The sequence below is a fragment of the Cydia fagiglandana genome, chromosome 20 (assembly GCF_963556715.1).
Source record: "Cydia fagiglandana chromosome 20, ilCydFagi1.1, whole genome shotgun sequence".
Lineage (NCBI taxonomy): Eukaryota > Metazoa > Arthropoda > Insecta > Lepidoptera > Tortricidae > Cydia > Cydia fagiglandana.
Window position 1 is genome coordinate 13,154,168 of NC_085951.1, and position 14,852 is coordinate 13,169,019.

The 14,852-nt window shown below is 39.5% G+C and overlaps 1 protein-coding gene and 1 non-coding gene across 2 annotated transcripts in view; both read left to right on the forward strand.

The window, feature by feature from the left end:
- Positions 1-14,852, forward strand: part of LOC134674486 (carboxypeptidase D-like) — a 72,183-nt gene that overhangs the window by 21,722 nt on the left and 35,609 nt on the right. Inside the window, exons 7-14 of the mRNA XM_063532585.1 lie at positions 1,738-1,797; positions 3,276-3,479; positions 4,219-4,413; positions 6,131-6,216; positions 7,217-7,417; positions 8,629-8,711; positions 9,488-9,644; positions 14,326-14,492. Coding sequence (XP_063388655.1) covers positions 1,738-1,797; positions 3,276-3,479; positions 4,219-4,413; positions 6,131-6,216; positions 7,217-7,417; positions 8,629-8,711; positions 9,488-9,644; positions 14,326-14,492 — 1,153 coding nt within the window. The remainder of the gene's footprint in view (positions 1-1,737; positions 1,798-3,275; positions 3,480-4,218; positions 4,414-6,130; positions 6,217-7,216; positions 7,418-8,628; positions 8,712-9,487; positions 9,645-14,325; positions 14,493-14,852) is intronic.
- Positions 2,450-2,522, forward strand: Trnad-guc (transfer RNA aspartic acid (anticodon GUC)). Its single transcript has one exon. It is a non-coding gene; the product is annotated as a tRNA-Asp (tRNA).

Below are 14,852 nucleotides of genomic sequence, written 5' to 3' on the forward strand. Positions count from 1 at the left end.
CAGACTTTTGACAAGCTGGAACCTAAATAAAGGAGAAAAATCGGTTCATGATTTAAAAAGCGGACCCCCGCATGGGCGTAAGGATTACGAATTCAAAAACAAGTAATTAACTTTCCCATCGAGGAGAAGCGGCATACGTGGCCGGGATTGACCAGCATGTCGACTCGATGAGGCCTCCACCAACACACCATCGTCTCACAGGACTTCCATATAGGATAAAAATCCGGGACTGTGAAATAAAATTCACCACGCTATTAAATGGAATCTTATGCACAAAACCCACTGCAGAAATCACCAAAATACTCACTCAAAAGGGAGATGTCTCCCGATGGAAGTTATTATAGCCATAAAACAGCTTTCATACGGCGAAACACCGCAAAAGAAAACGATCCTCGATCTCCATTTTGACAGGAATAATGACAGACCAAATGGCAGAGTTGCCACAGCCCAAGATGGGTCCCATACTAAACAGTATTGAAAAAGAAGAATTAAAATTTTGTTGTTACAATACGATGCAATACAATTTATGCACTACATCTGTAATCTTCTTCTTCTTCTTCCTCGCGTTATCCCGGCATTTCGCCACGGCTCATGAGAGCCTGGGGTCCGCTTGACAACTAATCCCATCTGTAATCACGTGTGAAAATCAATTCTAAGTATAACACGTCAAGGTTGTTATTAGGCTGGCAATTACTTTTGGGAGTTGACGAGTAACAGACGTTCTATGATAAATGTCAAAACCAATCTTCTGTACAGGGTGCGTACAAGATCACAGAATAAATAATAGTACTATAGGTATAGAAGATTCACTCTTAACAAAACGCGTCTATTACGACAGATATGACCGTTAGGTGGCGCAAGCGCGAGTAGGCGTCCGTTCCGTAGCGGTGCGCGGCAACCACTACTGGTAGACACCAAAATTGGTGTGGGCCGCATGTACTTGTAGCGACGCGACGAAATCGCGGAGTGAGCCACGCGTGACAATATGCCAATCGTTAACGCTCGGTAACGAACGAAACGCAACTTATCTGTCGCACTAATATGGAAGAGTAATAGAGAGAGATAACTATGATACTTTTGAACACCTCGGCAGCTCCGATATATCTGATGACGGAACGTGAATTTTCTGCAGATTTGCATATGAGTTCTTGAGGTATATGAGTTTCTTTTTCTGTGACAAATGGTCAAAAATAAGTCTGGAAAACTAATAATCAGTTATAAACGCCGTAAATTAATAATACACTGAATTAAATACGTTTGTATGGGACAGCCCGTGGAATGCGTTGAATTTTTGAATCTTTAAAAACGCATGCTGAAAATAGAGAAAAAAACATATCTTGTTAACAATTTATGTTGCAACATACTTAACGGTTTAAAACCATTTTGGCAAACTAGTTACAGACAATCGCATATAAATCGGTTAATCCGTTTTGTTACATTAAAACATTAATTTTTAGCGCCACAAACAAACAACTTCTATTTAGTTTAAAACCCTTCCGTTTTGTTCTTTAACAACATAATTAACATCTAAAAATTTATATGAATAAACACAGAAAACTACATTAATTTCTTCCTCTTGCTTCATACTAATCTGGAGTTACAGTAAGTACAACACTTCATTAATACTTCTTTACACACTAATCTTCCATTTCTAAATAACTAAAATTGTATATAATAATTAGGCATAAAGTAAAACATAACATACAAACAATTAAGCCCAAAATGCTATCTTTACAGGGAGCGTAAAGTTACAAAACTTAGAAGTCCCTGAAGTAGTCAACACTGAAGAAAACCCGGGTAAACAATTCATTCTTTAAACAATACAGCTTAGAATAAATTTAAAAGTAAAAAAAATACTGTCTTTGTTGAGACTTACCCTAGACCCATATGGTTAGGGTTACCAGATGACAGGAATTTTCCTGACATGTCAGGAATTTTGACCTTTTGTCAGGAATGGGGACGGAACACGAAAATGTCAGGAGACGGAACACGAATATGTCAGGATTTTTTTTAATTGATAGACTTTTTTATAAAGTACCTTTTTATTTACTTAAATCAATCCAAAAACATTGTAAAAGATAATTAATGAGATCCACTCAACTTAGTAATTATTAATTAACAAATATTTACTCAAGCATACATACCTACCTACATAGATGTTTTAGAAATCGAAATCATGTCTAATAATGTTGGTAAAACATCTTGTTTAAACGGATTAAACTTAACTAGTAACTCACCAAAATAATACAATTGCACTTATAGGGCCGCGTACCGGCTCAGACGGGTGGCCATCGCTAACAACTAGACCTCCCCCCTCCCCCCCTCCCGTCGTCGTCGTCAAAAATATGAATGTCAGGAAAAATATTCGGAAATCAGGAATTTTGTCAGGAAATTCTAAATTTGTATCTGGTAACCCTACTACGGTGGAAAGATTGGCTGGCTATGGATGGTATTGGTGGCTCAGATGGCAGAGCGCTGGATAGTCGATCCAAAGGCCGTGAGTTCAAGTCTCACCCAAGACAGTAAATTGCTTAATAGCATCGTTCGCAGACGTTTCTGCGTATTACATATTAAATCATTCATTCATTAGTTTACTGCACTATTTTACATTTTTCACTAGAGCAAGTCATAATTTTGAAGGTAATAGTTAGGTTAGGTTATAATGATGTGTCCGTCAAATGCATTTAGCTGTAGTGTCTGAAGGACAAATTCTGTCCCTAACTTGCGCCATACTTTGACAGGTATGCCCACTATCTGCGAAACATATCTAGTCTCAGTTGGAATTGAAAATAAATAATGGTGTAGGTATACTGCATGGTTATCTAAAATATCGTAAAGAAACGACTTTGGTTCTTGTTTCATATAAAAAATAATTTAATAAATTTTTAGTTACCTACCACATATGCATGAAGTGGCGCCTTAAATTAGCCTTTCTAACAAAAGCTGTCGAAAAGCGACATCCGCTTGTATTACAAGTTACAAGCTTTTGAGAAACGGGCCCAAGCACTGTGAAGAAATATTTGTATTAGTAGTTTAAGTACCACAGATAACAAAAAATCTAGCTGCCACAGATAGTCCAACAATAAAATCCACATTCGTTTAAAAACCAACTTAGCTAGCACAGTCTAGTCCAGTACAATATCAACCTAACGCCCCATAAATTAACGTCCACATTCGTTTGAAAACCAATTTAGCTAGCACAGTCTAATAATAACAGTAGAATATCAACACAACGCCCCATAAAATAAAGTCCACATTCCCGGGCAAATCTCCAGAGCAAAACCAACACCGTCGTGACGTGCCCAATCTGCCTGCAGCGGATTTCACCCACCACAACTACCTGAAGATGGAGAGCTTCCTCAAGGACCTGGCGGCTTTGTATCCGAAGATCACCAAGCTTAGCAGTATTGGGAAGAGTGTGGAAGGGAGAGAGCTGTATGTGCTGGAGGTGACGAGAGATCCTGGGAGACATATACCTGGTAAGAATGATTAAAAACTTTCGTAACTATTGTATCATATTTTGAAAGGCTGCAAAAACTTTTTTGTAAAACTGTAGAAGGCATAATGGGAATTAGTGTCAGCAGCTAAAGTAGGTATAGCGCCTGGATAATAGCAATCATTCAATTCGCACATTGCTTACTTCAATTATTAGGCAATTCATTAACTCTTTCAATTCCACCCCCCTTTGCACTCCAGGGATGATTTCCGAAATAAAAACTATCCGATGTCCTTCCCTGGGACTCAAACTATCTCTATACCAAATTTCAACTAAATCGGTTCAGTGGCTTAAGCGTGAAGAGGTAACAGACAGACAGACACACTTTCGCCTTTATAATACGGATTGTCTGAAAAGTAGACATGACAAGGAACTTATTTGATGGATCAGAGACTTAAGTGAGGTAAATGGGCCTAATGATGACTACCGCTCAAGAGAACTTTTCAATAAAGTACAGAAGTACACCAAATAACAAATATGTACTTATCTTGAAATTTAAACCAAAAACTTTTATCAATGAGTCGATTTTTTAAGTTTCACGGCGTGATAGCAATTGCTACCTCGTTTCGTCTTTTCATTGGTGTTTACATTTATTCTTGTTATGTTGAATATTCAGGCACATTCAAGAATTGAAAGAGTTATAAATTTAGGAAAGAATTACATGATAAAAAGTACGTAGTAATACTAAATAAAAAGATTTAACCATACATTCATCCCAACAGGCAAACCGGAATTCAAATACGTAGCCAACATGCACGGGAACGAAGTGGTCGGTCGCGAGCTGCTCCTACTACTGGCCAAATACCTGTGCCAAGAATACACCAGCGGAAACGAGCGCATACAGAAGATGCTGAACAACACCAGGATACATCTCATGCCGAGTATGAACCCGGACGGGTATGAGAAGAGTACCGTAGGTAAGTGTGCCAATATACTAAATATCTGTGCCAAGAATATACCAGCGGCAACGAGCGCATACAGAAGATGCTGAACAACACCAGGATACATCTCATGCCGAATAACCCGGACGGATATGAGAAGAGTACTGTAGGTAAGTGTGCCAATATACTAAATATACGTGCCAAGAATACACCAGCGGCCACGAGCGCATACAGAAGATGCTGAACAACACGAGGATACATCTCATGCCGAGCATGAACCCGGACGGATATGAGAAGAGTACTGTGGGTGAGTGTGCCAATATACTAAATATACGTGCCAAGAATACACCAGCGGAAACGAGCGCATACAGAAGATGCGGAACAACACCAGGATACATCTCATACCGAGTATGAACCCAGACGGATATGAGAAGAGTACTGTAGGTAAGTGTGCCAATATACTAAATATCTGTGCCAAGAATACACCAGCGGCCACGAGCGCATACAGAAGATGCTGAACAACACCAGGATACATCTCATGCCGAGTATGAACCCGGACGGATATGAGAAGAGTACTGTTGGTGATTTTCTCAACCGAGAGGAATTAAATCACTAAAAAACACTCATTTCACAAACGAAGTCGCGGCTGACGTTTACAAGACATCACGATGCAGCCCCTTAACCACTTTACAAATTATCGCCGGGTGGAAATTATACGCAATTTTTTACTTGGCGCGAATTTTATAATAAATGTCATTAAAGCAAGATATTAGATATTAGATAAGGCCTGATTCGAAACAAATTTGACAAATTCAGAGTGATTTTTCTTGGATATTTTCTAGCTTACTTTATATATACACTACGACATTATAATTATCAGAATCACAAAATTATTATACCAAAAAATTTTTTTTTTATCAATTCTAAGATGATCAAAAAAATCAAATAAACGCCGCCGTCTTTTTAATTAGGCGCCAAATTGCTGTCAAAAACTTGATAAGTATGGAAGAAACTTGCACATAACTAATTTCCAACATAACCTGTTACCTAATATTATACCAATACTGAAAGGTAATTTCATTGCAATATCCATGAAACAATGAGGATCTAGACATATCTTCAAATATCTGGCGTATCAGGAATTTCGTCGATGTGGTGTCAGTTACCGGGCATTGGTTACTTTTCGACAGAGAAATCGACACCAACATCACTAAAAGAAACGGTTCACAGCTTTAGTTTAATAATGCGGATTTCCAATATTACTTTGATAATATTTGGAGATGATCCACGATGTTTATGAGGCAATCAGCATGCTTAAGCCAGTACCCTCGAAATCGGACCAAAAAACTTGATTCAACAAAGTCCCACAGTATTGACCTATTGAACGGTATGGAGTGGAGTTCCAAGGAATTAGTTCGTTAAAACAACAAAAACTATATGCAATATAATATTTCAAAATAAACATTGTTCTTGATAGGACTCAAACTAAGAAACTGTCAAAAAACACTGTCGGATGTATGATGGAGGGCATACAACAAACTAACGACAGGAGCGGGAAGAAATGGAAAATGATGAATTTACTTATAAATAACAATTTTTAAACAAATTTTCAATAAATTATGGAAAAACAAATCTTGATTCAGCTAGCTTCAGTACCATTAATAGGGTTTTCAATTTGGCAGATTGAATTCGAATCAGGCCTTATGTAAATTAATAATCTATTTAATTATTAAGCATCATTCATTCATTACAGGTGACTACAAGAGCACGCACGGCCGCGAGAACGCGCACAATGTCGATCTGAACAGGAACTTCCCCGATCAGTTCGGTGAAACCCCAGTGAGTATATCATGATGGCTTTTAACTTAACCATTTTCCAGGCATAGTGCACCTAATGACCCAATACTCGCCAATAGAATTTCAACCTTAGGAATCCGATTTAAGGTTCATATTCGATTGGCCTTTTGGGAAAAGTTACTTATCATTAAATGAATCATTAAAGCTCATGGTATAATAATATACTCCGCCTGGTACTCTCTTCCCGTCTTTTCTAGGTCACGTGACTGACACAAGCCTACGTCATCATGCGACAGCGCTATATGATAATATGCGATAGCGCTATATATAGCGGCCATGTTATTGTGACGTAGGCTTGTGTCACTCTGGGAAGAGAAGACCATGTTTTATTAGACTATGATCAAAGCTGCATACATTTTAATATATTTGCATTTTTTGGAAAAACCTTGTAGTTTGGTGCGGCCTGGAAAAAGGGTTAACAAGTAAGGGGTCATCCATTAATTACGTTACACGTTTAGCGGGAGCGAGGGGGTCAAGAAAATGTGACAGGTTGTGACAAGGAGGAGGGGGGAGTCACAAACTATGTGAAGTCACTTTAACTACATCTGTAACCGAAAATTGTTTTGATTTTTTTATTTTATTCGCTGTTAACAGTTGAATAGGTAACTAGTTTTTGCAATTTTAATCATTTTTATAGATGTACTAACTATTTTTATTCCTAATCGGTCTTCGTGTTATAAATTTTTAACATTGTTTTCGTTGAAAACATAATTGCCAAATATGTGACGTCACACCAGGGGGGAGGGATTAGCCAAATTTGACTAGGTGTGACAAGGAGGGGGGAGGGGACATAATTTTTTGGTGACGGAACCCTTTTGGATGGCGATGGGAGCCCCAAATAAAAAAAAAATCGTTAGTCACTGTTCAACTGTGGACCAGACATAGAAGAGCTGGTTTTAATGCTTTGTTTTTAGCCTGATGTTTTTTCATCTGTATTCTCGCGCGCGCGGTTTTCACTCCAACAAAACCCTCCCTTTTTCAGGACAACCAAGTAGCAGAGCCAGAGACCAGAGCAGTAATGGACTGGTCTCTCTCCATCCCTTTCGTATTATCAGCCAACCTACACGGCGGTTCCCTGGTTGCCAACTATCCCTACGACGGCAACCCAGCCATGCACAGCGGGGACGAATATTTGGCACCCGATCATGCTGTGTTTTTGCACCTGGCGCATACTTATTCTGACGTAAGTCTTACCTATTGTGTTTTCATAATCTTATAGTTCGTTTTTTTTAGCATTAGAAAGAACTTGCAAGAAGGTAAGCGATCTTGACATGTCTTTTAATTTAAAAACGCTTTTTAAAAACCAAAAACTATTACTTATGAAAGCAGAAGAATATAAAGATCGTATTAGATTCATAATTGTTACATATTTGCCGTAACTTATTTTTAAAATGTGTTTTTCAATTAAAAGACACATCAAGATTGTTTACCTTATTTCTAATGCTAAAAAAAACGAGGTATAATACTAATCGTATTTAAAAAGATATCACATACTTTTTTAAATACCTAGATACGCGCGATGATCGCGCGGATCGTCAAAACAACTCTAGGGTTGACTACAGAGCAGTGTCGTGCACAGAGATTTGAGATTGGGTAGGCAAGGAAAACCGGCCAAGTGCGAGTCGGATTCACACACGAAGGGTTCAGTAGTATTACGCAAAAATCAAGAGTGAACAGGCACCTTCTGGGCGAGCTCGCTCCATCGTAGGCCACGTCTACGCCTCGGCTAGTCTGTGGCCATGAGTAAACCCATGCATAATAAAAAAAAAAAAAAAAAAAATCGGCAAAAAATCACGTTTGTTGCATGGGAGCCCCGCTTAAATATTTATTTTAATCTGTTTTTAGTTGTATAGTTCGTATTTTTAGCATTAGAAAAAAGGTAAACAATCTTAATGTGTCTTTTAATTGAAAAACACGTTTTAAAAATAAGTTTCTGCAAATATGTAACAATAATGAATCTAATAATACGATAATTTATATTCTTCTGCTTTCATAACTAATAGTTACTGATTTTTCAAAAGCGTTTTTCAATTAAAAGCATGTCAAGATCGCTTACCTTCTTTGTACTTCTTTCTAATGCTAAAAAAAAACGATCTATTGTTATAGGGGCAACAGAAATATATCATCTGTGAAAATTTCAACTGTCTAGCTATCACGGTTCGTGAGATACAGCCTGGTGACAGACGGACGGACGGACGGACAGCGCAGTCTTAGTAAAAGGGTCCCGTTTTACCCTTTGGGTACGGAACCCTAAAAAGGGACCTTATTGACGATGGCGCTTACGCCATTATTAACGATGCTCCGATATAAATACAACGCCGCGCGACGCTGTGCGGCGTAAGCGCCATCTACAATAAGGTACAATTCATAGATAATGCCCCATTTCTTTTTCAGACTCATTTGAAAATGCACTTGGGACAACCCTGCAGGAGTTACCCTGAGCGGTTCCCTGAGGGCATCACCAATGGTGCTAAATGGTAAGATTACATACATGCATACATATAATTTATTTATTTATTTATTTAAACTTTATTGCACAGTAAAAGTTGTACAAAAGGCGAACTTAATGCCAGAAGGCATTCTCTACCAGTTAACCCTTGGGCCAAACAGAGAACAAGTAGTAATAGGTGCAAGAAAAATTAAAAGTACGAAAAATTAACTATTAAGCATACATTTTTATGTTGAACAACATACAATTTCAAATATACATATTGCTATAATCACGCCTATTTCCCGGAGGGGTAGGCAGAGACCACAGATTTCCACTTGCATACCTCATCACCATCCTGACATACCTCTTTCGCTTCCTTCACTTTCATAACATTCCTCATACACGCTCGCCGGTTTAGGGTGCTCTTGACCTGGCCTTTCTTCAGGATTTCCCCGATCTGATTAGAGAGATTGATGATGAAGATTATATTCATTAATACATATTTGTAATTAAAGGCAACACAGATGTAATGCATAATTATTTTTCATCGTATTTTAATTTTTTCACGGAAACGTACGAACGTGTCTTGCTATTTCAGTCAGTCTTTGTACTAAAAGTACTGAGGTTGACTGAAGTAGCTTGACAAAGACGAACGTTTCCGAGAAAATCATCATCATCATCAATGAATACAGAAAAGGAGAGGCTAAACAACAGGCGGTCTTATCGCTAAAAACCGATCTCTTCCAGACAACCTTTAGTTTAGTTTTAGTAAATAATATATAACAATAAAAGATTTAATCGGTTAACAATTTTACTTCTCAGGTATGTGCTAGCCGGCGGCATGCAAGACTGGAACTACCTACACACCAACGACATGGAAATCACACTGGAGCTCGGCTGTTTCAAGTTCCCCCCCGCTTCCGACCTGCCTACCTACTGGGCGGACAATCGCGAGGCATTACTGGCCTACATTGAAGAGGTAACAATACATTATTCTTCTTCTTCTAAGTCGGTCCCTCACTGCTGAAGATCGTGACTCAGCTTGCTAAGGGGCTATTCATAAATTACGTCATTTCAAATTAGGGGGGGGGGGGTCTGGACATCGGATGAAGGTAGCATGAAGTAGGAGGAAATGGGTCATTTGAAGCATGATTTTTGGATGATTATGGGGGGGGGGGGGGGTCATAAATCGTCAAAAATCGATGACGTAATTTATGGACAGCCCCTAATTTCTCCTATGCAGCTCTCCACTTCTCCCTGTCGGTTGCTTTGTGGAAAGCGTTGCTTGGTGTGATGGCCATCTGGGCGGATATTTGGTAGCGTCCGACCGAAACATGTTTTTTTGCCGAAACCGAAACCGAATGTTCGGCTTTGGCTCTAGTTTCGGCCGAAACCGAAACCGAAACCGAAACTTTTGTAGACTTGTTAAAATCATTGAAAAAATGTCATAAAACCCCTTTTATACTCATATTATGGGGCTGTCAACACCCAATATCCTTGAGACCTTTTCCAGCTGTTTTTTAAGACCAAGATAATTCTGCAAATATTTTGATAACACACGCACACGCAGTGCAAGTGTTATTTTAAATGTCAAAACTTCTATGAAATTATGACGTATAAATAACATTTGCACTAGTTGCACTGCGTATGCTATCAAAATCATTGCAGAATTTTCTTGGTCTAACTCTATTCATTCACCAGTCAAGTTAACATGTAGACACAGGGTCAACCAAAAAACCAACCAAAAACGTGAGCGCGAAATTTTTTGTTGACAATATCGCAAGACCGGGTACCAATCTTCACCTGGGCCTAAAAGTCCGAAGTGCCCCAGTGAGGCGAACTTTCATGCGAAGTCAAAGCCGTGCTTCAGGCTTCAGGATAAGTAGTTGAGCACAGACTCCAACCAATGTCCATTGTATTAAAAAGCGAGACCGGAGGCCGAGCATGGCGCAGCGAGGCCAAAGGCTAAGCTGAAGTAGAGGACATGTGGAACACAAACCAATAGCAAATTGAGGTAAAATCACTCATTCACTCCGAAACAATTAGACGGTGTGTGCGTTATAAGTATTGACAGCCTCTTAAGACTGCGTCGACCGTCCAGTGGCGCCCTCATTAGTGGAATTGTGTTTTATAATAAATAAACCAGTTAATTTCTGTACCTATACATGAATCAGTATAATATGTAGGTATTAATATTGTTGTCCTACTTATTCCCCAACTTTTGGTCTTATTCCGAAGTACCATTTCGTAAGTTTCGGCCCGGCCGAAAGGTTCGGCCGTTTTTTGGCCGAAACCGAAACTACAGCCGAAACATGATTTTTTGGCCGAAACTGGCCGAAACCGAAACCGAAACCGAACCTTCGGTCGGACACTAATATTTGGTCACACCATCTCGTTGGACTTGGTCCTCTAGGCCGTCTGAATACATAAGCGTAAGGAAAATTTTGCAGAAAAACCAGTAGTAGAAATTAGCAGTTATAGGGATCTCATAGAGCTAAAAAACTCTTAATTATTAATGTTTAGCGAATCGACATAAGGTGCATTCCATGAAATTGTCTACCATTTGTCCCGAACAAACGCGATTTTCTGAAGATTTGCAGGTACAAGAGTTTCCTTTTCTATGACAAATGGTCAAAATTATGCACAGAAAAATAATTGGCTACTTTAAATTAGAGCTCCCGATACACGTGTTACACGCTGACACGGGTACCCGTGTTCTTAAGCCCGCCGGGCTTAAGAACCCGAACTACACGAACCCGCCCGGATTCGGAAACGTTTACACGGGTCCCCGTGTACACGGGTACACGGGTACACGGATACACGAAATATCGGATCTTATTTACCCGCCGGTTCGACCCTTCACTCTCGTGTAGCGGAGATTCGTGATATGAAGACATACGATTGAATATGTGGGAGGTTAGGAAGATTCGATTACCTACTTTGCAGTTTTACTGGATTGATTGGTAATGTCAGTAATAGGTCTAGTAGTACACTTTGTTTTAATAATCATAAGATTAAAATTAACAATATCTTAGTAACCGTTGACCTTACTGATAGGTATTTAATTTTCTTCATTGATGTAGTTTTGAATAATTAAAGTAAACCTAAATGATAACCTAATAAAAAAGTAGATAGTTATGCTTACTGAAACTACAACGAACGGAATATATTATATTTTCCTTTAGCAAAATCAAATTTTGCTCACTGTTTTTAGGGTTCCGTACCCAAAGGGTAAAACGGGACCCTATTATATATCAAAAAGTTCTTATACAAATATATATCGATCTTCAATCTGCAAAATGTTTTACATACTACTAGAGCCAAAAAAAGTTACATAAGTGTATGTATATATAAAAAATTAACCCATGTATCCAAAATCAACAGATTCTTATACAAAAATATGCCTATAATCTTAACACACACAATTTGATAACAGGCAAGGTATTTTTTTTAATTGGTGTCTCGCTCGCTCTTTTATTACAATTGTAGTTAGGTATAGGTCAGAAAAAATTACCACTAAATAACATTCCGACATAAACAGATAAACCACGTGCTTATCAATTGTACGAGTAACAATGCGATGCGAGTACGATTCTGGCGGCACATTTGTTATCTCTAAATGCACGTGTGAAGTGTTATTTTTACCTTTAAAGCATTTTTATCCTTATGATAAGACTATAGAGCCGATAATATAATGAAATTTTATGGTATCTCATAGCTGTTTTTCTACTGAGTGCATTCTTTTTGAGTGTCGATGGTTGTTAAATGCAAAAAAAGTTAGGTTTAAATAATGGCTATTATTTAGTTAGTGTATTTTGTAGTCTATTGTTTAAAGAAATAGAGTCGTTAATCTATCCTCTAGCGGCCCACCATACAAGGAAAATTCGCAATCGAATTTGAATCAACCGTATTAGAAAATAGAGTTGAATTTGTTTTGTTTTAAAATCGAATGAAACAAAATAAACGAAACTCTATTCCATTTCATTAAGATTTAATTTTCATTGGAGGTAATTTGTACTAGTATTAGGACATTGAACCCCAAGAGGCTATACTAACATTTCAAGGCGGTTATAATCTGCTTTTACTACGAGGTGGTTATCCTAATTTGTGGTTTACCACTCAATGGTATTGTATTCTTGAGACTCTTTGAGTAAACTAGCTCAGATCGCTTGATTCACTCTATACTAAGACTCTGCTGTCCGTCCGTCTGTCACCAGGCTGTATCTCGCGAACCGTGATAGCTAGACAGTTGAAATTTTCACAGATGATGTATTTCTGTTGCCGCTATAACAAATACTAAAAACAGAATAAAATAAAGATTTAAGTGGGGCTCCCATACAACAAACGTGATTTTTGACCGAAGTTAAGCAACGTCGGGCGGGGTCAGTACTTGGATGGGTGACCGTTTTTTTTGCCTTTTTTACATTATGGTACGGAACCCTTCGTGCGCGAGTCCGACTCGCACTTTCCCGGTTTTTTTATAAGTAGCAAAGTACCCTTGTTCGAGCTGCTGAGGTGAAAATCAATTATATTGGTACAACACATATCAATTACATTGAACATCCGATAAAATAATACTGCTAAACAATCGGAGCTCCTGAACCTGAATCTTTGTTTTATTTATAACTTTATACATTACTTCAATCTCCACTACACGCCAAGGACGGGTTAGGCCCGCGTGTATTTAAGGTCCGTTTCGCCGTGTACACGGGTACACGGGTACCCGGACACACGGATCTTAATTACACGTGTACCCGACTACACGTGCAGAACGGGTCAGAAAACCGTGTACGTGTAGTTCGGAAACGGGTACCGAACACGTGTACACGAAACCCGGACACGACCGCGAGCCCTACTTTAAATGCCGAAAACAAAGTCGCAACATAGGAAATAAAATGCGTTTGTACGGGACAGCCCGTGGAATGCTCCATAATCGACATTCGTGTAGCGAATCTGATGTATTTGGAAGCGGGTGAGTGTGTTGTGTTAATAGGGAGTATTACTGCAATGTTCTGCCGCCAGAGTGCAGCACTAATTTGTTAAGTAACTTATACATATTAGGCCTTACACAGTTTTTTGACAAGTTTTCACTATGACATTGATGCACCAAGGCGGTTCGTTTACAGGTGGCCTACCGCGAAACGCGAAAATCTAAATTTCTTTATCTGCCTTTCTATCGATCGAATAAGCAAGAGTGATAGAGAGGCAGAAACCGAATTTTTGATTGTCGTGTTTCACGGTAGGCTATGTGATTGACCTAGTGACGCATGGTGTGTCATTGATGATGTCAATGAGGTTTATTTACTGTATGTGCTAATGATGCCACCTACGCAAAGCTTTGCCTAATATTCCCTATTGTCAGGCGTGGTTCACTCCGCGATTTCGTCGCTTTGCTACAGGTAGCTAAAACTCCATCCTCTCGAACCCAATTTTGGGGTTTGCCATAAGCCGCGCGTGGCGCTGTCGCCACCTAGCGGCCATATCTGTGCTGATCGTGACAGACGCGTTTTGTTAGAAAGTGAGTCTTCTGTGCCTAGTACTATTATTTACTCTGTGCTATTGTGTCGGGGCTTTTAAACTGATTATTTATTAATTTGTTATGATTTTGCTCTATCCCCTCATGGGCCACCAGAAAATGTTATCAAATGTGTTTATCCCAGGTCCACAAGGGCATCCACGGCTTCGTCCACAGCCATATAGGCGGGCACCTGTCCAACGCGACCGTGTCCGTGTCCGGCGTCCGGCACAACGTGCGCACGGCGCGCGACGGCGACTACTGGCGGCTGCTCGTGCCTGGCCGCTATAATGTCACTGCTAGCAAGCACGGGTATGTCAATCTAATATGTTTTCCCCAAGTCCACAAGGGCGTCCACAGCTTCGTCCACAGCCATATAGGCGGGCACCTGTCCAACGCGACCGTGTCCGTGTCCGGCGTCCGGCACAACGTGCGCACGGCGCGCGACGGCGACTACTGGCGGCTGCTAGTGCCCGGACGCTATAATGTCACTGCTAGCAAGCACGGGTATATCAATCTAATATTATACCTTTAAACGAGCAATCCTTGTAGGTATATCATTTATTTATATATTTTGGGGATCTCGGAAACGGCTCTAACGATTTCGATGAAATTTGCTATATGGGGGTTTTCGGGGCCGATCTAGCTAGGTCTTATCTCCGGGAAAACGCG